General features: G+C 32.3%; 2 protein-coding genes across 7 annotated transcripts in view; both read right to left on the bottom strand.

Moving 5' to 3' along the window:
• Positions 1 to 15999, bottom strand: part of LOC127715708 (von Willebrand factor A domain-containing protein 7-like) — a 34320-nt gene extending 18321 nt beyond the window's left edge. For 2 of the 5 annotated variants that reach the window (XM_052221868.1, XM_052221869.1), the window contains exons 1-12: positions 14601 to 15999; positions 14146 to 14268; positions 11870 to 12031; positions 11082 to 11154; positions 10449 to 10531; positions 9626 to 9811; positions 8741 to 8959; positions 5008 to 5127; positions 4370 to 4534; positions 2785 to 2906; positions 1920 to 2079; positions 417 to 493 (exon numbers count right to left, since the gene is read on the bottom strand). In XM_052221868.1, the coding sequence (XP_052077828.1) occupies positions 417 to 493; positions 1920 to 2079; positions 2785 to 2906; positions 4370 to 4534; positions 5008 to 5127; positions 8741 to 8959; positions 9626 to 9811; positions 10449 to 10531; positions 11082 to 11154; positions 11870 to 12031; positions 14146 to 14268; positions 14601 to 14808 (1698 nt within the window). In that variant the 5' untranslated portion in view covers positions 14809 to 15999. Of the gene's footprint in view, positions 1 to 416; positions 494 to 1919; positions 2080 to 2784; positions 2907 to 4369; positions 4535 to 5007; positions 5128 to 8740; positions 8960 to 9625; positions 9812 to 10448; positions 10532 to 11081; positions 11160 to 11869; positions 12032 to 14145; positions 14269 to 14600 lie in introns of all 5 variants that reach the window. The other 3 variants (XM_052221865.1, XM_052221866.1, XM_052221867.1) reach the window with 3 other exon arrangements.
• Positions 16000 to 16486: 487 nt separating this feature from the next.
• Positions 16487 to 19655, bottom strand: LOC127715711 (uncharacterized). 2 transcript variants are annotated; one of them, XM_052221872.1, is made up of 2 exons: positions 19326 to 19655; positions 16487 to 19289 (listed from the first exon to the last, which is right to left on the bottom strand). In XM_052221872.1, exons 1-2 carry the CDS (start codon positions 19615 to 19617, stop codon positions 18196 to 18198), a joined length of 1386 nt encoding a protein of 461 aa, XP_052077832.1. In that variant the 5' UTR covers positions 19618 to 19655; the 3' UTR covers positions 16487 to 18195. The 2 variants fall into 2 exon arrangements, with proteins under 2 accessions (XP_052077832.1, XP_052077831.1); XM_052221871.1 differs by having other exon boundaries at positions 16487 to 19655.
• Between the last annotated feature and the right edge of the window lie 5701 nt (positions 19656 to 25356).

Raw genomic sequence — 25356 nt, forward strand, 5'->3', positions numbered from 1 at the left:
CGTCAGGAGCCTCTAGCCTTTGTTAGTCTTGTATTATTTTTAATTTTAGTTTCTTGTGTACAATTTGGAGTTTAGTATGGCGTTCATTATCACTGAACTAGTATATATATATTTGTTTAGGGGCCAGCTGAAGGACGCCTCCGGGTGCGGGAATTTCTCGCTGCATTGAAGACCTGTTGGTGACCTTCTGCTGTTGTCTGTTCTATGGTCGGGTTGTTGTCTCTTTGACACATTCCCCATTTCCATTCTCAATTTTATATATAGTTAGTTTTGAAATACACAGTCTTTATTTTAATCATTTGCATTATAAATAGGTAACACATGTAATAATATCAGTAGCTATCGCCATTAGAATCGTTTTCCTCGAGTTTAATGAATATTTTAATCATAAAAAATGAAATAGGAAAAATAAGAACCTGCAGGGATATTATTACTTCTTTCCTATTAGTGACCAGTTTTCGTGATAATCTACTTGCAAACGTTTCTTTTGTTCCTGGGAAAACATAAAATAAAAAAATGCAGAAGAGCAAATTTACCAATAATTTAAGAAAAAAAAATTGGGTAAATACCAATTAGATGGCAACTAAGCAGCTACTATGAAAACAAAAATGACGGCTCGAGTTACAAAAATGCTTTTATTCAGCAGAAATATACGGGAAAAATGACACAACTATCCACCAAAGGCCAAATGACTTAAAATGTTAGCAAGAATATGTCGCCGTACGGCCTTGAATGAACGAAACCCATGCCGCATAGTAAGCTATAAAAAACCCCGACATAACAAAATGTAAATCAATGCATTTGAGAAAAATCCTCAAAGGTCTGATTTATGTACAAAAATAAAACAAAAAACAGTTGTTTAGATATTAAAACATGTTCACACTTACATCGTCATCCAAGTTAAACTTTTTTACAATATATTAATGAAATGTATGCATGCTTTTGGCAAAATCTTTTCGAATTTTGTGTCCTCAATGTTCTTCAACTTTGTATTTTATTTGGCCTTTTGAACTTATTTGATTCGAGCATCACTGATGAGTCTTTGGTAGACGAAACCTGCGTCTAGCGTACAAAATTTTAATTTTGGAATCTATGATGAGTTTTAGTCTTAGATACATGATTTATTTATTAGTTGTTATTGGCATTGAATAAGCTGTCAGTAACTGCGAATACTCTCAGATCTGTACTTAGTGTCTTATTTGTTGTGGGGTATGTATAAATTCCCTGCCAAATCCAGTCTGTGTTATTGTTAGTTGTTTGTCTGCTTTGTATCGATATGAAGAGTTACAACCTTTTCAACTGATTTTTTTTAGTTTGTTCTTATGTTGTATTGTTACACTACTGTCCCAGGTTAAAGGGAGGGTTTGATGCCTGTAAACATTTTTATGTGCCTGACCCAAGTCAGGACCCTGTAGTTCAATGGTTGGCGTTGGTTCATGTCTGTCATATAAGTTTTTTGTAAATTGTTGTTATTAATCAAGCCGTTAGTTTTCTCAATTGAATTGTTTCACATTTTTCATGTCGGGGCCTTTTATAGCCGACTATACGGTATGGGTTTTTCTCATTTTTCTCATTGTTGAAGCCAAGTCATGACCCTGTAGTTCAGTGGTTGTCGTTAGTTCATGTCTGCCATATGAGTTTTTCGCAAATTGTTTTGTTATTAATTAGGCCGTTAGTTTTCTCAATTGAATTGTTTCACATTTTTCATGTCGGGGCCTTTTATAGCCGACTATACGGTATGGGTTTTTTCTCATTGTTGAAGCCATTATTGAAATAAAATAATACTTCTGTTCTAATTTTGAGTATAATTGTCTAAAAACCTTACATAAAACGACTGTTGGTACGAATAAGTAAGTACATATAATTCAGGATGAACATGTGTGCTATTAAAATCGCATTGTTTAATTCAATAAATTTACCATTTGGGTAAAACAGTTCTACTCCGCTGTCTTCTCCTGGACAGCACACAGCAACCTTAAGGACTGTAACTGTACTATCAACAACAAATATTGTGTTGTCATCGCATGTCAGTGACCATTCAAATGAATCCACTATTACTTCAGCAACAGGAAATGTTTTCTGGAAAGAAAGAAGATAATATTTATGTTAAAACTAGTCGAAATACATGGAGAGTCCATGGGACACAGATGACGCCCCCGCTTGCATATAAAGTTATCAAGGGGCATAATTCGAGAACGTTAAAAGTGACGCCATCCAAATTCGAACTTTATTTGTGTTTTGTGGTAATAAGCATTGTGTACAAGTTTTTAAACATTTGGTTGAGGTGAAATAAAGTTAAAGAACGGACGGATGGACGGATAAGGGTAACACTAAATGCCACCTTCGGTGACGGCAGGGCCATAATTAGAAAAGTAAAATGACAAGAGTGAAACTAACTATAGTTATTACACACTGAAAGAAAACCTAATTCAACATGCAAGGTCAGAATTCTAGAACACAGATAAAGGTTGCAGAATGAACTACATAAATTTTAACAAGAGACCAGAAAAAGACAAAAATATTAAGAAGGCTGCTGTTCCGGAAAGATTTGATGATGAATGTGGATACTTTATTAACGATAATTATATGAAAAAATAAAACATATGGCTGGTCATTCAATTGCATGATCTATGGTTAAGTATAGAGCGCCAAACTAGAAACAGTGCAAAATCTAATCTTAAACTGTACAACATATAATGCAATACACATACGATTAAAAAAACGAAACGATAAATGAAATATATAGCTGTCAAAACGTTTTCGTGTTTAATTTACTATTTTTACCTCAATAATAGCATCCAATACAACGTTTATTTCTTCTTTACTTGTATGATAAATCGTTCCTCCTGTTGCCTGAGCAAGACGCTGAAAGAATGATGTAGTATCCCTTCGCTTTACATGTATATCTGACAATAGCAAAAGAGAGTTACAAAAGTTAATGTACCATGGATCAAGACAGTTTAATAAAATATGACAGAAATGGAAATGAATATTCTGCCCCATACAATTCAGGAAACAGTTGTGTACAAAAGTGACAATAAGCTAGCAACAGGCGTAAATAAATATTATGTTTCCAAAACATCATACTCCCCCTCCCCTCCCCTCTCCTCCGTGAAAATTGATTTTTTTCACTAAATGTGTAAGGTATCCTTTAAACCCGTGCTTGCATTAATTACTTTCTAGAAATTCATAACGAAAACTTATTTTAGGTATGATAAATTAAGACATTTAACAATATTTACGTTCAAAACTAATATAACAAATGTAGGAGAACTGATCATATTGGGAAATATGAGGTTCTAAATTCTCTTAATTTATCTAAGACTGCATTGGCGAAAACATTTTTTGACTTAAACGAACACTTGCATCAATTATAAATTTTAATAGGATCCCGTGGAAAACCTAGCTAATGTGTATAGTTTTTACCTTTGAACTGGACATACCCCGCCCAAATTCTGATTTTTTTCTACATTGATAATTCGGTAATTTCAATGTATTTGTAATTATGAGAGAGAGAGAGAGAGAGAGAGAGAGAGAGAGAGAGAATATGCAAATGGAGCAATAAAAATCATATCAGCAAAACAGAAAACGCCATGCCCCAAAAAGCAAAACGTTAACTGTGTGGTAAACGATTGTGATTGTAAAAATTAGGTTTCATCTTTATCAAATGTTTTAAAAATGTAAGAATTCCACAAATATACGATACCGACTGATAAAGCCAGCAGTCACTGTGTATCAAAGACTCTCGTTTTTTCCAAGTCTACAAATGCCGTTCTAGCTAAACCAGCTGTTGCCTTAGTAACTGTCTCATTGAGTTATACCCAATATGTCTTCTTGTTCATATCGCAGTACATGTAATATAGGACGGGATGATATATTTTATAAACGCAAAAAAATAAGATATTTTCAGTAAGTCATATGACTCTCCAAAATATCTTAAAATTATAGATATCTTTTTTCTTACTTACTGTGGGACCTCTGTGGCCGAGTGGTCTAAGTAGTCGAACTAGTGTATCACAAGCCTGTCAACACTGAGGTTGTGAGTTGGAATCCCGCACCTGGCAGGTGAGCTCGACTCCAATCTTAGTGTGACGTCCATATTCACTGAACTAGTACACAATTTTATTTAGGGGTCAGCTGAGGACCACCTCCGGGTGCGGGATTTTCTCGCTGCGTTGAAGACCCATTGGTGGCCTTCTGCTGTTGTCTGCTCTTTAGTCGGGTTGTTGTCTCTTTGACATATTCCCCATTTCCATTCTCAATTTTAGGCTACCGAAGGCCGGTGGTTCTCTCCGGGCACACCAACTTCCTCCACCAAATAGGGCTGAAAGTGGCATTAAACACCAATCAATCAATCATGTGTACTTACTGTGCATTGATCTCCGTCTCCTAGAACAGGTGCCGGTCGTTACTGTGGTTATGGGAATAGTTTTAGCCCTTGCAGCATTTGCTGCCTCTTGCTGTCTATCTGCATCTTTAGCGTCAGCGTCAGTAAACACATATAATGTAGAACCGCTTCGAGATAAATTGATAGCTACAAATAATACTACTTTACAAATCATCATATACACATATCTTTTTTAAACTGCAGAAAAATTCCTTTAAGCAAATAGCACAACGGCAGAAATCGAATGATACAGTTTAAGTTAGTTTTAATTGATTCTCCAAAAAGTAGTTTTTTGGAATTAAAAAAAGACGACTTAAATGGTGTTTTTTTTTCTTAGTTTCTAATTTGATTGACCTATTAGTAAGCTGTGATTCCTTGACTTGGTTTGAATATATATTATTTATCATTATGGATTATACAAAATGTATCAGCCTGTTCAAATTTAGCGTTAGTCTTTGGAGTTTCTTATATTTTGGACCTCTATCATCACTGAAGAGACATTAATGGTAGAAATGCGTATCTGGTGCAGTAAAATGTTATTATTCGATTTTAATGGTAGATAGATACAATATATGGTGTTACGTATTATATAATGTAAAACTAATTCACTTGATGTTTACCTTTCAAAATACCATCGGCTGCAAATTCAGGGCAGTCACCACCTCCAGCTACTTTGATACCGTCGATTTTCTTAATCATTTCATACCCGTCCCTAAACACAAATGCTTCATTCATTGTGACTAAGAAAGTAAATAAACTGAATCAAAAATTGCCGTGAATAATATTAATTCAGTAATGTATAGATTTATTGCTCAGTCTTTAGCTTTTATATAACATATGTTATGTTTAATTTGTAGACTTGTTTTTTCTTTTTTTTTTGCCATAGACTTATAGGTTTGAAATATCCCTTTGTTAACTTTTACCGCTCTTTTACACATATTGAATAACACTATGACAATAAAGCAATATGGACACTTGACTTACACTTGTATCTGTGGCCTTCCCAGTTTATTTAAGGAATGACTGTAATATTTTTTCTGTCTATGAAGAAATAACATCAAAAATGTGGTGCTACTATTGTGACAGATATTTGACATACATTTTGGATATAGATGACGTTACAATTATTCCTTCGATTTTATGTTTATCACGTTTTATACCATTTGTTCTCCGGTCAAGTAAAGTTTATTTATCATCACCATTGTTAAAGTGACCTCTCTCTCTATTATATACGAGACATTAATTTTACTTAAACAACATGTCGATCCTATTTCGGACAATAACCACATTTGATAATTTCTAATTTTATGCTGACAAAGAAAGTGATGTTGGCATACCATCAAATAAATGATTGCTATATAAGTAAACATTCTGTTCGGAGACGTCAAAGGTTTGAATTTTGAAACTTATAGGTGTCAGTCGATCCCGGCCTGCCTCTACATCGACAACAACGCCCGGTCTGCCTCTACATCGGCAACAAAGGGCCTGCCTTTACATCGGCAGCAATGCCATGCATCATCCTAGGAATTGTCCACAGCTAGTTCCCCCATCATGTAAAAATTAAGTACCAACTCTCACAGAAACATTCTTCTGTTGAGAGTATGGGTCCAGAAGGAATAACCCATCAGCACACCAACCTTCTACATAACATCTACAATACGGATATCAACGTCGTCCATAATTTTCTTATTACAATATATGGCGGAGGACCTTTCAAAGCTGACACCAACATCATTTATTACAATAAATTGGTGGACGACATTTAAAAGCTGACACCAAACATCGACATCCAGACCTTACAGCATGTTAGAATAAGACAGTGTTTCGACAATTCGAACCGGAATATTTACATTTGAACATTATTTTTGTACCGTTCGGACTATTTAATTTTATATGTATTTCCAGTAAATGATTTATTTGTGAATTTATCAGAATACACCATTGAACAACGACACCAGCTGAATATCAAAGAACATATATATAATGCATTATTTTCAAAGAAGAACTTTTATCAACACCAGTGACATTAATAACTTTAAAGTTATATTGTTGTGTATTTTTATTGTAAACATATGTTTTCATGAAACTGTGAGTATATCAAATGCTTATTTAAAATCTATTTTACAATCTAAGTTTAAATCTAAAATTTTCAGCTATGAAACAAAATGTTCATACTCATTTCACAAATCGTATTGCGATTCATGCCTTAAAATTTAAAAAAAAGACTTTACTAAAATACTGTTAAAATAAGTTATAAAATTATTTTTTGATAAAATGTTGTAAAATTTATTCATTTAAATCATTGTTTTATTGAATAACTTTCAGAATGATATTAATTTGATCTTTGTTTGTATTTCAAATGCTTGTCAATATTATCATTTGCAATCAGTCATCTTTAAGATTAGGTTCAACTTTCATTTAGGGTTGCATAAAGTGAATTTCCTTGTTTGTAAGTTACCTATTAGGAACAAGTTTGACAAATCCTTGTTGCCGTTAACTGTTGGATAATCTTATACGAAAGTTAAAATAACTTAATATATATATATATATATATATAGGCACACATATTGCATAGGCTGCCTCAGGAACAGGGACGCCACAAGCATTAGCATAAATGCTAATGGGTTACCTCAGGAGCAGGAACGCCATAAAACATATACGCATGGGCTACCTCAGGAGCAGGAACGCCACAAAACGAATAAAACAGTAACTTAGAGACTGAAGTAAGCAAAATCAAATTCTGTTTAAGATTTATTCATGTGTATTCATCCTTCATGTATTTTTTCAACATTTTGTTTAAACACTTTGCATATATTTCTAATTAAATTTCATCAACTGTCAAGATAAACGTTCAATTGAAAGCATGCGGGTAACAAACTTTCAAGAACAACGATTTAAAATTAATACTTAATAGTATTTTAAAATCATTCACATCAATTAATTTATAAAGATTTAGAATAAAACCACCAACTAAATAGTATGATTAACATGAAGTCTCAAAAAATGAAAAAAAAAGAGAAAAATTTGAAAAAAAATAAGTTCAAGTTTTTTTTTATCGGTTAAAATCAAAAACAAAATACTATACTTAATTTTTTTTTTTGCATCGCAATCTTCTCAATTGCTTGTCTTCTATATTGTTTTGATGTTAAGATATGGATATTGATTATTTACTTACATTAATAATTAAAAGTTATAAATCCTTCAGATTGATATAGTAAACATAAAATTGTATGCAATTTCTTTAAAATGTTTAATTTATTAATTTTGGAGTCCAAAATTTCTAAGGAGAGTGATATATTGTGAAAAATATTTGACATAAATTTTGGATATAGATGACGTTACAATTATTCCTTCGATTTTATGTTTATCACGTTTTATACCATTTGTTCTCCGGTAAAGTAAAGTTTATTTATCATCACCATTGTTAAAGTGACCTCTCTCTCTATTATATACGGGACATTAATTTTACTTATAAAACATGTCGATCCTATTTCGGACAATAACCATATTTGATAATTTCTAATTTTATGCTGACAAAGAAAGTGATGTTGGCATACCATCAAATAAATGATTGCTATATAAGTAAACATTCTGTTTTGAGACATCAAAGGTTTGAATTTTGAAACTTATAGGTGTCAGTCGATCCCGGCTTACCTCTACATCGACAACAACGCCCGGCCTGCCTCTACATCGGCAGCAATTCCATAGATCATCCAAGGAATTGTCCACAGCTAGTTCCCCAATCATGTAAAAATCAAGTACCAACTCTCACAGAGACATTCTTCTGTTGAGAGTATGGGTCCAGAAGGAATAACCCATCAGCACATCAACCTACTACATAACATCTACAATACGGATATCAACGTCGTCCATAATTTTCTTATTACAATACTACGCAAGTTATTCAAAAGTGTGCACCACATTTTTTAGGTTATTTCGAATAGACAGAAAATTTTTACAGTCATTCCTTATGATTTAATTCTAAACAGGAGTAAATCATGATAAAAAAGTTGATGACGTCACGGTCACATGACAAAATAATGTCTATGAGCTTATAGACAAAACACGTTCAGCCAATCAGAAGACGTGTTACATCCAAAATTAAATTTTTCAGATATGTTTTTTCTTAATTGAGACTTACGTGTTTTAAGAAAATAAGATATTTAAAAATAAGAAGATGTGATATGAGTACCAATGAGACAACTCTCCATTTGCACGTTTAATTTTAGCAGATTTATGATAAATATACTGTTCTCTTGTTTCTAGTTTAAACGAATTTTAGGCTGCGAATCGGAATACTATGTTATTTTTCAAGATGTCTTATTTGAATCAATAACCTTTACATTTTCGAACCTGGATCATTAAACAGCGATAATACATAATCAGCTGGTTCATTGTCAGAACCGATTGTAGCAGTCACGTGTTGAATTGTTCTTTCTTTAACAGCAACAATTTCTTCCCCCATGGAACTTGAATAGTCTATGACAAACGCTAGTGACAAATCTTTTCTCGTTTTGATGTGGAATATTTCGTCGAACGTTTTACTTCCAAGCAAACTAAGAATACCAGTGTCTTAAATATAAAACGTTAAATATCAAAAAAAGGTTCGCTATATATATAGCTATGATATCAGAAATCGTTGGGTCCCTTAGCTACACTATTGTAATTTAAATTTCTAACTTTTTAGTGCTATTTTATTTCAGTTAACCTTTATCTAATCAGTTTGCACGATTTTAATATAATCATAGTAACACTTAAGACATGACTCCGCAGTTTCAAAAGCGCAAGACAATCCTTTAAGTTCCTTATTGTTGCAACATGTGTTGAGTAGATATGTTTCAACTTTGAACGTTTTAAATTTTGAAGGTGGTGCGTCAACAAGGTAAACACCTCTTTCTTCAAATGCTGACCATTCAATTTTCATGGGATTACAAATACGTTATAAGTTATTTAGAAAAATAATGTTGACACCAGTACGTATTTGTAACTATACCAGCAACATCACAATATGAAAATAATTGATCATTACGAGTAAAAAAGAGATAACACTTTGTTTATTATATGTGTTCGAAGCGCTTTTCTGGTCAAATCCATCTGAGGTCAAATTTGCCTGTAAAAGTCATCAAAATTTTGTCAATATATAATTCCTGTAATCTAAACTTTACGCAGTTGAATTTTAAGTATTGAGTCATTCACAAGACTAAATACATTGTAACTATCCAAATGAATCTCAAATACCTTCCATTATTAGAAAGTCTTTAGTTGCGGCTACAGCAGATAGATATGCCTGATAATGAAGATAATAATGTGGAGATAAATGTTCTTTAAATGTTTCCTTGTTTATTCCACATTTTGCTACCATTTTACGACTTTCGTCGTACGGCCCGCCATGACTACATTTTCCAGTGGTTGCACCTGGTGGTCCTATAAAATTAGTTTATTAAACATGCAATTGTTTTTATGTAGAGAATAAAAGCCGTGGAAATTAATAATTTTAAGTATAATGAATCATAACGTCTACCAAATTATTTCATCATTGAAAATAACTTATAATGTGATCTATATGGGTAAAAAGGTGGGACGGTTTCGTGCGCATCTAAAACGGGTTTAACCCTACTACATTTTGTATCTGTACCATGTTAATCATCTAGACCGTTTTTTTTTATCGTTGTTGGTTGTCTTTCTTTGTATGTCTATTATTTTTGTTGGTGGAGTCGGGTGCTTTCCAATATTCATTGTGATTTCTGTTACCCTTTTTTATATCATTATGTGACTTCATTGGTTGGTTGGCATACACATTTTAAAATGTGTATTCACTTTTTGATTTAATGAAGTGCAAAGACTTCTGAAACAGGAAAACAATGTCGAACGTGTTGCCTCTATTGCAAATTTATTGGCTGGTATTTTTATACAAATAATCTCATAATATATTAATTTACATTCTACGGTAGAAAATCATGATGTCGATCGCAACCATAGAAATTGTTTTTATTTTGCATCGCTACTTAATTCTCCTTTGATAACTTTTTGCGCTACAATGACATATATGAACTAATCGTACTTGTAGGTTTTGTGTTTCCCCTTCCATGATGGTAACCACTGGTTAACTTGTCTTTTACTATAATATTTTGTTCACAATTTAAACTACAAATACACATTGAAAATGTCAGTCCAAATTATTTGTACAGAATAATACCAAAACATGTTTACGAACAATATGAAAGAGTCTGGATAAATTACGACAATTCTAAAATTAAATCAAAACTCTCAAAAGACATCTATATCAAAGTCTTTAATAAAAATTAAGCAGAAAAGCTGATTTATATTACAATGATAGTAACCCAACTTTAGTTAAATATAAACGATTTTCAGTAAATTATGTTTTACAAAAGTAGTTCTTACGTTACTGATGTAATAAACAATTTATGTATTCATACGCAATGGACCTTTGTATAATAATTATCCTATATAGTTATTGGTCTTTAATCAAGTGCATCATTTATCATATATTTTGCTAGCAATGAATTAAATTATGTTATCGAAATGCGGCAATCAACTTATTTCTTTTGTCTTTTATGATTGAAGATTGTGGGATATTTGTACACGAGACAACGGGTTACTCCCTGTGAAAATGTGATGTTTTCTTTTTATAACATTTAATTGTCATATTATGTAAAGAGCATACACGACTTACTCTGTATTTTTGACATCTTTACATGTATCTTCCTCTGGTAGAGCTACTGCCATAAGTCTCTTCCCTTTAATACCTACACTTTCGTGAATTCATATTCAGAAATTAATGATTTTTATTTTTGTATGCAGCTTTCATACACAAAATATTCTAGATGATATTGAGTACAAAGGACAATATACGCATGACAGAGATCATATGTAGACAAGTATATGCAATGAACATAAATAGCAATTTCTCTAAATTACATTCTTAACATATTTAAAAATTTCCCAACGTATTGATCATTATTTTTTAAATCAACGTGTGGTTCGTTTGATCTCAACTTTGTTCATTGGTCAAAAGGTTATTATGACGTCATATTTTCTTGCTTTCTTCTGATATTGTGATTGTGACGTCAAGGCAAAAGGATAAAAGATAAAATTATCATTGTCTTACCTACATTTTCACAATTATGGAAATTTCTTGTTGAAGTTAAATTCTATGTCATCTGCAGAAATTCAATGTGTTGTGGTATTTTACATCATTTATCGGAATAAATGATATTTCGAAAGTATTTGTATGGTTAAAGTGGTCAGCATTTTTTGTTTTGCGCAAATTCCCACGCGTGAAAGTGTGTGTCTTCTTTCAAAGAACACACATTCAAAGTAAACCATTAATACATGTATTATTGATTTGTGTAGTTGAGTGTTATTTGAATAAGGTTCACCTTTATCTCAAGTTTTCACCTACTTTTAATTTTATTTTTATCGTGTGGATTTGTTTATCTTAAATGTTGTTTCCTCACTTACCAAAATCTTCATAAGGCACTGCACCGTACATTTCGACCCAGTTTGTGTTGCTGTAAAACGACTGCACAGTATAAAGACATTCTCCCAACTGCTTTCGCAGCTCCACTGCATCGTTTTTCAATTGGCTGAGTTTATCCCTACACGATATCACATGTCGATGAGCTGTAAAATTAGCTGAGTATGTATGATCTACTTATTGTATACATTACGTTTTCTAATTTTACTGATTTAAAGGGTGACTGTTTCATTGACGGTCTTTATTTATTCAAATGGTACGTAAGTTATGTATAATATCCTGTAATGAAAATGCCTGCACCAGGGCTGGAACATGACAGTTGTTTTCCATCGCTTGATATATTCGAGCTTTTGATTTTGCCATTTGATAAGGGACTTTCCGTTTGGAATTTTCCTTGGAGTTCGGTATTTTTGTTATTTTACTTTTTATCTAACGGTATTGCTGCTGAGATTCTAAAATTCCTTGGAAGAATGTATTATCATTGGCAACGATTTAACAAAAAAAGGCAAGCTGATATTTCTTTTTCATTTAAAAAAAATATATGTGTAGGAACTTACAAACCTGTCTCGTTTTAAGACAGACATTTTTGGTTTCGAGGTTAAAAACGTTTCATTACTCTATACAAATATAAAATGAGGTAAAGTATAAATGCTAATCTCTGGCAAAATAACAATAATAATGGAAGACGCTTAAGATTTCTTAAGAAAATATTGTTTCAATCTTATCAAATACGCTTACGTTTCCATCCAATATTTTTGTTTGTTACAAGGCCGAATAAGTTCTTTTATCTTACCGCCTATACACTTCTAGGTATATGGTTGGTTAAAAGCAACCGCGTGGAGACCGTGTTTATTCCATATCAGGTTAGTAGGCGGGGCTTATTTCAATATACGGTTAGTGGTGGTGTTACGTCCCTTTATAAAAACAACACGGTGTTGAGGAAAAATCTTAAAGGTTTCAACAGACGAAGAAATTGATGATGAACGACTGAAATAAATTCATAAAACACATTTAAAACTAAAAAGTTGTTATTGTTGGCATTTTTTTTTGTATGGACCAATGGAAGTAGGTTCTTAAAATTACGGTATTGAAGACTTAATCACTTTGATAGGCCACTAGTCTAAATACCACATGTTAAGATAGTCGGTAATATAAAATCGTTACGTAGTGTGCTAGTGACCGAATACGATATATATGGGGTCAATAAATTCCATGTGGGGCGAGAGCAAATTTACTGACCCCATACATATCGTGTTAGGTCAATAGCACACTATGTAACTAATACCGGTATTATGCGTAGTGATACCCGCTGTATTCCGGGTGGGAATTTAAATCATTCGACAGTTTGCATTCAACAAGTCGACAAGTTTAATTTACTTTGCTATTCAGGTCCGTTTTACTTTATTCTAAAAAAAATCAGCACTGTCTTTCACATGAACACATCATGTTTTGTTGAATTGTAAAAATATAATTGATGAACATCTACAACATACACAGCTCAGTATACAGTTTTAGTTGAAAATTTATGATAATATTTTTTTAATTCATTGTAAAGTTTTGTAAATTGTGTAGGCTGTTAGACGTACTTCTAGTTAATATAACGAGATAAGGACACTGTTTGGTAGATGTTTGATTTTAATTTACATAACATATGTGATGTTTGAATTTTTTACATATCAAAAACATATCAAAATATTTACTGATATGTATATTATATTGATCTATGACCAAATTTCAAACCACAGAAATGAATACAGAGTATTCTTGTATTTACGCCAATCAATGTCTCAGCTAACTGAGTTAGATGAACATACAGATTTGGTTGATCATGAACGCTTGCCTCCCCTTGATATATGTTTAATTAAGTGTTTGGCAGTGAAACGTTCAGCCACAGAATAATGTAAATATATATACTGCTTTATACTAGACTGATACGTTAAGTTTAACATGCTAGTTTACGAACTTAAGTCTCCAGGAAGACATATGTTAACCTATCCATTTAGACATTTTGACATTTAATTACATATGACATTATGACTACGAGTCGAGCAGTTTGTTTGTTCTTTCTGCTAAACTGTACGTGATTATTAGAGAAGCAACAAATGCCAGTTTAATACCTGTACAGCCATCGGTATAACCATGATTGCGATTAAACCACCCACAGCAAGTTAGGTATAGTATCAAGATCACATCCATATAACATAGCGCGAGACATCCACCGAGGAAGTATGTTTTGGATATACATTTAATATTTTGTTACCTAGTAATATTTGATCAGCATGACAATGCACGTAGGCGGTATCCTGCTTTTCCACTTGTGTATCAGCAATTGCCTGTACAATGGCATTTATTGATTTCCGCATTTCTATTTTACTGGTAGCATCTAAAATTTAAATGTCAAGAAAAAATTTGAAAACTTTTAAAGTTTTGTAGTTATTTTGACCCTTATATTTAACCAAGGTCCTATGTCAAAGGGTCAATAATGCGACAATTCAAATTAAAAAAAAGTAATTTGATTAAGGCGTACGTAAGTAGTACTGTTACGACAAAGCATTCTTTATCTCAATGATATCGTGTGCAACAATTTTTATGTCTTTTAAAATAATGCGCAAATGTCCTATCAAAAAGCGCAAACGTCTCTAACCGTTCCAGACTATCTTGTACATATACATAGACATATACATAGTTAATACTAGCTTTAAGAAGGCAACTGACCTTTTTCGTAAAAGACTTCTACAGCTGATATTTCAGAGCCAATCTGTTTCAATTTGTTTTTCCAAATATAACTTGACAGTGCCTGCAATGTTCCTATTTCAGTCATGGATTCATGAGTTTTAGTCCTTCTATCTGGCGACTGACGCGTGTAAAATGCGGAAGTAAGAATTGGTATTGTAATCAATATCGAAACAACAATTCCTTTCATTTTTATAACGCTATCATTGCTATGAATCACGTTAATGTCTTCGCTTATATAAGTTGGCAATATGTCACAAAAACTGTGACTTGTTGTTTAGTTAATTTAAAAACAGTCTTTTTAGAGATAAGATCTTTTGCGGAGTCAATAAAAATGTTATAAACCATCCAGTATTTATATCTTTAAATAGATAACAATATCCTTAAAATGTGAAGGTCTTCTGTAATTTTACCTGGTTTTAAACAAGTCGAAGATTTACCTTGATGATGACTACATTCAATACATGCATGTACAATGTGTATTTGTTATCATAGAATTATAAACGTGCATTTCAACTAAAATCGGACAGTTATTTGATATCAATTATTTACCAAAATGACATCCGGCTCTATTATACCATATACAGTGTGTTCGTTTTGAGTGTTTTTTTGAGAATTCTCGCTTTATTAAACCTTACGACATTTGTTCTTTCCGTGGGATAAAATTGTGTTTTGTGCAAAGAGTATAAGTTACCCTGCTCGTGTGAAAATTATTTTCATTCGATTCTTTATGCGTAAACATGATTTTCTTAATGAAAAGACTTAGTCGTTTTTTTTTTTAATTACTAAGCTCTTTCGTGCAGGCGCAAACATTTCACTCACATTGAAGACAAGGATTGCGATTGCACATCTCATGACTGACAAATGGCAGTTATGTTTTGTAATTAATTCAACGTATCATAGCGCACCTGAGATTGCACAACAAGCTCAATGTGAACAAACAGTAGTTTGCACTGGTAAATCTTGTTTTATAATGTGTGAAATCCTATCCCTTGATATCGTATCATTTTTCTTCTTTGTCTTTCTTTTTAAAAATATAATGTGGAAAAGAGTTTAGGTCAAGGAACAGTAAATGGGCTATGTCACAGATTTTGGAAAAATAATGCTTGTATGAAGAATATAATAGAATTATATTTTATTACAGAATTCATTCATGCATGTTTAAACCCGCGAATTCTGCATGTGCCTAATGTATATCATATTTGTTTTTCGTTTAATGTTTTTTATGTTAAATGGCAGTTAGCCTTTTCGTTTGAATTGTTTTACTTTTGTCATTTCGGGACCTTTAAAAGCTTGCTATATGGTATGGGTTTTGCTCATGGTCGAAGGCCGTACGGTGATCTATATTTGCTGACTTCTACGTTGTTGTTTTTTTTAATTTTTTTTTAGGGGGGGGGGGTGTTGTCTCATTGGCAATCATACCACATTTTCTCGTTTTATATTGTTGTGTATTTCATAAACAAGACACCTATACGATGTGTAAGGAATGGCCAATAGTTGAGAACACCAAACAGACATCCCAGGAATTACCTTTCAACATTATTAACAAAAATTGTGATCGCTTCTTAAGTGTCGAATGTTTACAATTAAACTAGTTTATGTAATAAAACAGTCTAGTGAAGAAAAAAATGAAAAAAAATAAAATAAAATGGGATACATAATGATATATCAAATTATTATTGCAGGTGTTTTATCTAAATCTTGGAAATTGTAAAGGTTTCTGTCTGATGAAACCTGAAGTTGAACATTATCTATCATAAATCTTTTGATTCACTAAGATAGTTGGTATTATACCGATTACATCTACTTATATTAAACTTTATTATGAATACTAGTGATAGGTCAGAGTGTTGTTTGAATTGAAAGAATAAAGAATGACATGTTTAATTCCATAAATGTAACAAATAAAATATATATGATCAACGATGTATTATGTGTAAAACTATAACAAAAGGTTAGAGAACTACACCATGCAGACTATATGACATTGCCACAACACACGTATTAGATGCACCTATTATTGTCAATTCAGAATGATAGTTTTCAATAATTAAGGAGGGGGTCTTTCGGCAATTTGACCATATGTTACTGAAAAGCATAATAAATGCAGGGTACCAAATTTCATTTAACGACGTCTTGGTGTAAATGAAAATAAAAGGGGATAGGAAAACTTTATTTTATAATTGAGTTGTTAAGTACAAATTTATATATATTAAAATCATATCTTAATAAACAGATACGGTTTAGAGATTTCTACTGAGAGTAGTGATCTAAACGATTAGCAAATGATCTATTAAACATAATACTGTGGATTCATTTATATTCGTGGGTACCAATTTTCGTGGATTGGGGAAAAATTGTATTTTTGTGGATATTTGATTTCGTGGTTTGCCAAAGTCTGCATACAATCCTATAGATAATTGGTACTTCGTTGAACATCTTAATTCGTGGTTTACCTTAACCCACGAAATCAACGAAAATTGGTATCCCACGAATATTAATGAGTCCACAGTAATGGAAAATAATTCTGATATTTAAAAAAGAATCGGTAAATATCACGACATAAAATATTATTTAAAAAGATAAAAATGAAAATGATAGAAACTATAGTTTAAAGAGAAACATATGTTAACTATTAATTACGTAAGATGAAGGTTAATTTATCTGGGGGACGATAGAAATCAATGTTTGATTGATCAATGAAATATATGTTTTCTAACAGTGTTCTAATCATAATAAAAACGCCTAGGCTTTCGATTGATTCCAAAACATCAAATTTCCGTTCGATATGACACAAAGCACATAATTTATCTAAAACATCCAGTTATTTACTATCATACAAATAATTAATTCAATTATTTTCATATGCTTTACTAAGTATTACAAAAGTTATTAACAAGTTCTTTTATTTTAGTTAAAAGTTATCCTACAAGATGCTGACATTTGACTGTTATATAACCGTTAAAAGAATGACTTTTACATTCAAAGCATGCCGTAAAATGTGGCAGTGACATGTTTGATTACTTTTTGACTCTCTATGGAGCGGACGGTCATGACTGTAAAAAAATCATAATGTCATTCTTTCGTGTTGTATTTATGTCATACCACTACATCATTATTGACTGCTTTGACGGCCAATACAAACTGTATGTCCGTTAAATTATTTTAGTTATATATATATATATATATATATATATCCATAGATTGGCGTATTTTTGATAGCATATATAACGTAACAATTTAGATGTGCAAAGATGAATTTCCAATCATAACAAAACTTCTAATTCAAGAACAAACAAACAGATATTCTAAAATTTGTACTTAGAGTAGTAGTCAGAGATGCATTAATGCAAGGTGATATATACAATAGACAATGATAAAAAAATATTGTATTTTGTTTATGTTGCCCAGATGATTTTTTTTTAATAAATCATCTTCGTCTCTTTCTGTCAAGCTTATAATAACCTATACAAATTGGTTTCTTATATTTTGGTTGACATGGGATTTTGATTCACATAGTTTACTCAATATTCTACCTTCTGTCTTTTATCTAGTTCCATTTATGTAAGTCATCTGATCATTCCTTCTTTAGTTTCAGTTTACACCACCGAGCAAAATGACTTGAGTCATTTGAAAAGAAAACAAACAGTTGTTCCCCTATTCTCTTGTGTGCTCTATTTACGACAACATCCGGGTCATATGTGTCGTATTTTGGAGGTCCGTATTCCAACATAGTAAATGTGCCATCAAAATGTATTTTCAGTTCTTCTTTAATAATTGTCCTATATGAAAAGAGTCCACAAAACGCATAATGAGCAATGTAGCATTTAAGATAGGATTTATTATCATCTTCTATGCTTAAGACAACAGCTTCGTGCCACAAGTGCCAATAACTGTACCTAATTATGTCCCCTTTCTGTACATCTTCAGCTTTCTTTATAGGTCGTAATTTTACGTCTAATAACGTTTTGTTAATATTGAAACATTGTTCGCAGATGATCCCATTTTCGAATTCTTTTTCATTTCGTTTCATTTCATTACTTATCCCTTGAAAGCCACTTTTAAAAAAAAGACGAGAGGTTAATCTTAATTTCGTTACCTGGATACTAAATTGTTTTCCTGTGACGCAGAATGTTGCAAAATGTTCGCAATTGTTATCGAGAAGGTTATACTTATATGTTGTTCCCTTTGCCGTTTCATCACAATAATTCCTAGCACATTCAGCTGTAGCTTTTTTGGAATGTTTCCTGAAATTGTAGACCACAACATGAAGATTGTCTGTTGCAAAATTAAAGGATTTGACTGATGACTTAATGAGAGCTTTTCTGCAAAGGAACACACCTGTAGCAACCCCAATACCTGTATTTGTAGCCTCTACTATTTCAAACGTTTCGTCCTGTAGCTTTTTAACAACTATCGCATGATGATCATATATCATGCCTGCAAAAACAATGTGATCACCTTCATCAATTTCCTCAGAGTTGAAAACAGGTATTGCTTTAACACATTCAATACAGCCAACGTAATAGCTGGCGGCACTAGTTTCACTTTTTCCTATTTTCTTGCCTTCGAAATAAGAATTTTGTTCAGAAATAAAAGAATCATTTAAACTTGCATCAACTACTGTATCGTTGCCTAATTTCTGTATAGTATCTAATTCCTGTATAGTATCTAATTCCTGTATAGTAACTAATTCCTGTATAGTACCTAATTCCTGTATAGTATCTAATTCCTTTATGGTACCTACCGACGTTTTGTTTATAATCAATCCGTCAATAACTATTGGTCGACGAATGTTTTGTTTGATAGAAAAGATAGAACGAGTTCGTTGCAAATTATCATTGTCTAGTTGTTTTTCTTCATCTCCCAGCGTTGATAGGTTTTCAGATTTACCAATACAAGTCGTGTGGTCATCTTTTATTTCAGATGACGGTTTATGATCCAATAGGACATCAACGGAAGAACGTTTTAGAACGACCTTATTACTTTGAGAAGTCATTTCAAAGATGATAACAGTTCTAGGAGTAAAAGAGACCAAAATACATTACAAGTTAGGTAATGGCTTTAAAAAATTTAACTTTACAAGCACATTCAAATATTTATATTTATCTTTGCATTTAAATATGAGACACGTCAAGTTTTCAAATGAAACAAGGCTAAAGATTTTTTAGATTTAGTTATGAGATAAAGGTTTTTAAAACATGTTTCATCTAAAATCCTCAGTTGTTTGTAAGATATGTTTCATAGGAATGTAATGATTTGAACAAAGCAATAAACGAAGTCTTATTGTCTTGAATCAAAGTTGTAGGTTTTTACTGAATTTACATTAATAACAGGATTTGCTATATTTTTATAATATTTTATTGCACTAGAGTAACATTGCGCGGAAATGCATCTGCCTTGTTCCTGTTTATAAAATAAGTAAAATTTGCAAATGTCCGTTATTTTGTTTTATATATTATTATTTATGGATATATCACACTTGTTACAGCGCTATGTAACAAATGTAAACCAAACTCTCGATACAGAAGGAACATATAACCTATCGATATCATGCCTAGACAACAAGCAACTCTATGGTCAAAAAAGAAAACTACGAAAAGACATATTACAATAGCAAAATGCTACATAGGAAAATAAGGATTAAGCAAATATGAATCATAGTGATGTATTCTAAACGCTTTGTGTATAAAGAGTAGAATGAAATTAAAGGAGACATTTAACTACTGAGCAGATGATAACCTCGTGGACAGTCCATCAACAACCGTATCAACCCACTGCTAGTAAATGAGATAAACACTGAAAAGATTGTGTGTGTCCGAATCGTTTGAATCGTTTTTCTCTTTTTAGCCCACCTGGCCCAAAGGGCCATTGCTATCTTTTGCTATCGCTGTCCATCGTCTGTCGTCGTCAATCGTCTTCGTTGTTTGTAGTCCGTAAACTTTTACAAAGATCATCTCCTCTGAAACTACTGAGCCAAATTTTACCACAATCATCATTAGGGTATTTAGTTTTGAAAATGTGTCCGATGACCCCACTTGCCAACCAACATGGCCGACATGGCTTTAAATAGAACATAGGGGTGAGATGCAAGTTTTGTCTATTATTTTGAAAACCACTATGGACAGAGAAAATCTGACTGGGGTAAAAATGTTAAGAACAATGGGATCTACTCTCTGTCTATTAAAGTCAAAACTGTCAGATGACTTCTTGTAGGTGTTATTGCCCTTACATGACGAATGGTGCCTAATTTCTGTTTTGTCTATTATCTTGAAAACTATGATAGATAAATAGAAACTATAAAAAACTAAAATAACCAGCAAGAAAAGATCTGTCAATAGGTCAGCTAACATGCAAATGAATTTTCCAGTTGTCTTTAGATAGGAGTGATCTAAAGACGATTTTAACTCTTGTTTGTGTTTTAGAAAAACAACTATAGAAGATAGAGAAACTTACAGAAAAATTGATCAGCAATACAGGTGCAACACAAAATGAATAATATTCACGTCTAAAATGTTGGCGAGTTTCCATGATGAAGATGCACATAGACTTAAGGGAGCAACACAGGTTCTTTCGATCTTTGAGTTTGGATATACCTGCAATAGGAACACTCAAACTTTACTATGAAAGCCAGGGATGCGTACAAGCGATGGAACGTTATGAGCTATATGACCTAAATGGACCTAAACAATATAGACAAATTTGACTTTTCCTGCAGGAATTTGAACATAAGTTACTTAATTTGAATTATTTAGAAACTAAGGTTTCATCTCACTGAAGCAAACTTAATCTAAAATGAATATAATTTCCCTTCTGGTCCCTTTTCTGCATATTACTTCTCACGTATTTCGGTACTTATACATTCTTGGCTTTCGCATATTTAGATTTGAGAAAAGCGCGTCGGACACATACATTTTAAAGTATCATTGTTATTTCTTTTATCTTACTTTATTGTGTCAGAGTTTATATAATATAAAAATGTGTAAAAACTTACCTTTTAGATCTATACTAATAAAGAATTATTTTAAATGCCAAGCTAAATTACATGTTTGACCTGACAAAATGGCGTAACATTAGCTTCTCATTCATGTGATAATTTTAGAACAAGTTGAAAAACACTCTATTGGAATTATATAGATGCCAATTTCGGGAGCTTTAAGAAATAATATTTTTATATGTTTGTTTTGGATAAATTTTCTACTGGCGATTTTAGATTTTGTTTCTTATAATTTTGAAATTCTTATTATATTAATTATTGCCACATGTTTCTTTGAACATGATTACACAAAAGCATTTACCTATTTTAAAGTGTATAATTGTTTACTTCTGTTGAAACAAAGGTAATTACTGAGGTATTTCATGACGATTTGCAATTCAGTGTAGTTATAGTTATATTGAGTTAAAGGAGTAAACTATTTAGATAAATGACTTAAAATTGAGAATGGAAATGAGGAATATGTCAAAGAGACAACAACCCGACCAAAGAGCAGACAACAGCCGAAGGCCACCAATGGGTCTTCAATGCAGCGAGAAAATTCCGCACTCGGAGGTGGTCTACAGCTGGCCCCTAACTAAAATTGTGTGCTAGTTCAGTGAAAATGGACGTCACACTAACTCCAAAACATATAAATGAACTAAAATTAAAAAAACATACTGACTAACAAAGGCCAGAGGCTCCTGACTTGGGACAGGCGCAAAAATGCGGCGGGGTTAAACATGTTTTGTGAGATCTCAACCCTTCCCCTATACCTCTAGCCAATGTAGAATAAAGAAACACATAGCAACACGCACAGTAAAACTCAGTTTAAACAGAAGTCCGAGTCCGATGTCAGAATAGGTAACATAAGAAACTAAGCAAAATGACAATGATACATAAATGAACAAAGCACTACTAGCAGTTACTAACATGCCAGCTCCAGACCTCAGTTAAACTGATTGAAAGACTATGTCTTCATCATATGAAAATCAAGTACAATCCCTCCAGTTAGGGGTTTAGTATCATACCATCATAAAATATATGAGAAGAACATAACCCGCATCATGCCAACAACTGGTTTTAGAATAAATGTGTTTATTTTCGATGCAAAGACCGTATGAGTGAATCAATATTAATACCAAAATATGCAATCCTTAATGACTTGACAACAGTATCGTAACTATATCCTTTCCGAATAAGTCTGTTTTAAGGTTTGGTTAGCTTTTGAGGTGAATGCCGACATTTTTGTGCTTTGTAAAGAATATTACCATAAAATATTGGATGTGAAATACCTGAACGTATAAGATGTTTGCATGTTGATTTATATTTACGAATGATGTCCTTGTACCGATTATAAAATTTAATAAATGTTTTGACTAGTTTGTGATATCGAAAACCCTGGTGTAATAATTTTTCAGTAATACAGAGATTTCTTTCGTTGAAATCAAATACGTTGTTACATACACGAGCGAATCGAACAAGTTGAGATATATAAACACCATATGATGGCGACAAGGGAACGTCACCATCTAAAAATGGATAATTAACAATAGGAAATGAAAAATCATCTCTTTTATCATAAATTTTGGTATTAAGCTTCCCGTCAAGTACTTTCAACGAATTTTTGACACTCCAAAAGTAATTAATTCCACTATTTTCAAAGGCCTTACTTGAACAATTTATTACTAGGTTTTTTATTGTACCAAGTGTACTAGTAAGTAGAATAGATAGTTTAGTAGTGGAACAATGGCTTGAAGACGAAATAAATCTATATTTGTATGGAGTTTTATGCAGCTTCGGAAGCCAGTTCATAGTTGGAACTTTCATTGTATTTGGTTCTGCTTGAAAAGAGGTAGCTAAAAGTTTATGTTTGTTACAGGTGTCATTTTCCGAAAATGGAGTCCGTTAGAATGTTGGTGAATTCGTGACTTCCTTTTGTAGAACATCAATGTAAAATTTACGTCAAACAATAATGATATTGTTAGCAGCCTTATCAGCCGGGACATAAATATATTCCTTGGCGAGTTCTTTTAGCTTGTGTTTGATACTAGAAATTGGGCTATTATGGTTGTTGTTAGGAGTAAAATGGTCTTTAAAATGTTGAATACGTATATCAACTATGTTTATTACCGAATTAAAAAAAGAATCTAATGATTTCTAGTCAGCTTTTACTCGTTTTATTCATTTAGAGCAGTAAGTACGGAGTGAGTCGTGAATGACTCATTCCAATTAAGAATTGACGGGGGACGATATCTAGGTCCTTTACTGAGAAATGATTTCAACTCTCGGTCACAAAGGTTGTTAAGGTCTCCTGTTATAACATGGGAACTGGGGCCATAAATGTATTCGGATTTACTGCAATTTCATGAGGTAGGTGTATTGTCACTGATATTAACATCTTTACACACTTTGCTGTAATTAAACACATATTTCCGGATAGATTTTTTGTAAACATAACAAATAAGAGGGAGTTCAGTATTATCAAAATAGCCAGGAATGTGTTCTTTAATAGCATGATCATTAAAAATACCGACAATATTTACAAAATCAAAACCTTTATTGACATATTTAATTTTAATAAAAAAATTTGGTGATCTTCAGGGCGATCAATTTTGGGAAACAATTTAGAATAACAATATGCAATTATAATTTGGACGGTTTCATGCTTAGGACTGCAATATGGAATTGTGTTGCATTCCTCCAAAATTTGATGTAATTTATTAACAGGCAAAGAACAGAGCTTGGTTAATAGATAGTGTCTACTTGTTTTTTGAAATAGAAATTAGGTCCGAAATATTTGTATTGTTATTACGAAATTTTCTTTGATTGCGATTTATTCTACGCACATGAGAACGGTTTTTACGTACTGTTTTAGAAACTATATCCAAAATGTTAACAGAATCTGTTCTAGATATATTACCAATTCCCATGATATTGTCGTTAAGACCAAGGATAGACTGTCTGTAATATTTTAATCCAATTTAATTCAATTATTTTTCGTGATCGTACAAATTTTGAATGATATTCCCCAGGCTGCTTATTAACTACTTCTAAAGTTGGACTGTTAAATGTTTAAAAGGATGATTGTGCTTCTTAAGGTATTGATAAATGATACTTTTGAATTTATTGGGTCTTTTAAAACGATAAATGTGTTCTTGCGTGCGTTTTGATAAATATCGTCCAGTTTCACCTACGTACTGAATACTGCATCCCGGTTTGTTTCATGTGAGTAAATATATAATACTGTTAGTTTTTCAAGTTTCAGTTTCAGTTTCAAAATTTAGGGAAAATGTGCGACCATTAAACGTGGACCTTACCGTATTGTTGGTGGAAAGACGGGGACATGTAAGTCATTTTTTGGCATGACACTTATAGATAGAAGGGTAACCACGATTTTTGTTATTAAAAATGTTAGCGATTGTAGTATTTTTAGATAATCGATTTTGAAGATTGAGACGTGTAGATACCCTTTGAACGAGTTTAGTATTAAGTATTTTTCCATTTCGAAGTTTCATGATTTGTTTTTATTATCTGTTTTACCAATTGAAAGGAGCAAAGAATGGCGTCCAGAATATGAACCAGCAAACGGGAATATAAAAAAGTAATACTTGAATGTTTTGGATTCTAGTTTAATCCAAAAACGTGTATGGTGTATTTCATATAGAGTGTACATATATAAATAAGAAAATGTGGTATGATTGCCAACGAGACAACTCTCCACCAGACACCAAATTAACACCTATAGGTCACCATTCGACCCTA

This window comes from Mytilus californianus, unplaced genomic scaffold (genome assembly GCF_021869535.1).
Source record: "Mytilus californianus isolate M0D057914Y unplaced genomic scaffold, xbMytCali1.0.p SCAF_9, whole genome shotgun sequence".
Taxonomy (NCBI): domain Eukaryota; kingdom Metazoa; phylum Mollusca; class Bivalvia; order Mytilida; family Mytilidae; genus Mytilus; species Mytilus californianus.

Coding starts and splice junctions, on each gene's coding strand:
- LOC127715711 (XM_052221871.1), bottom strand. CDS start 19,617: ATGACTTCTCAAAGTAATAAGGTCGTTCTAAAACGTTCTTCCGTTGAT.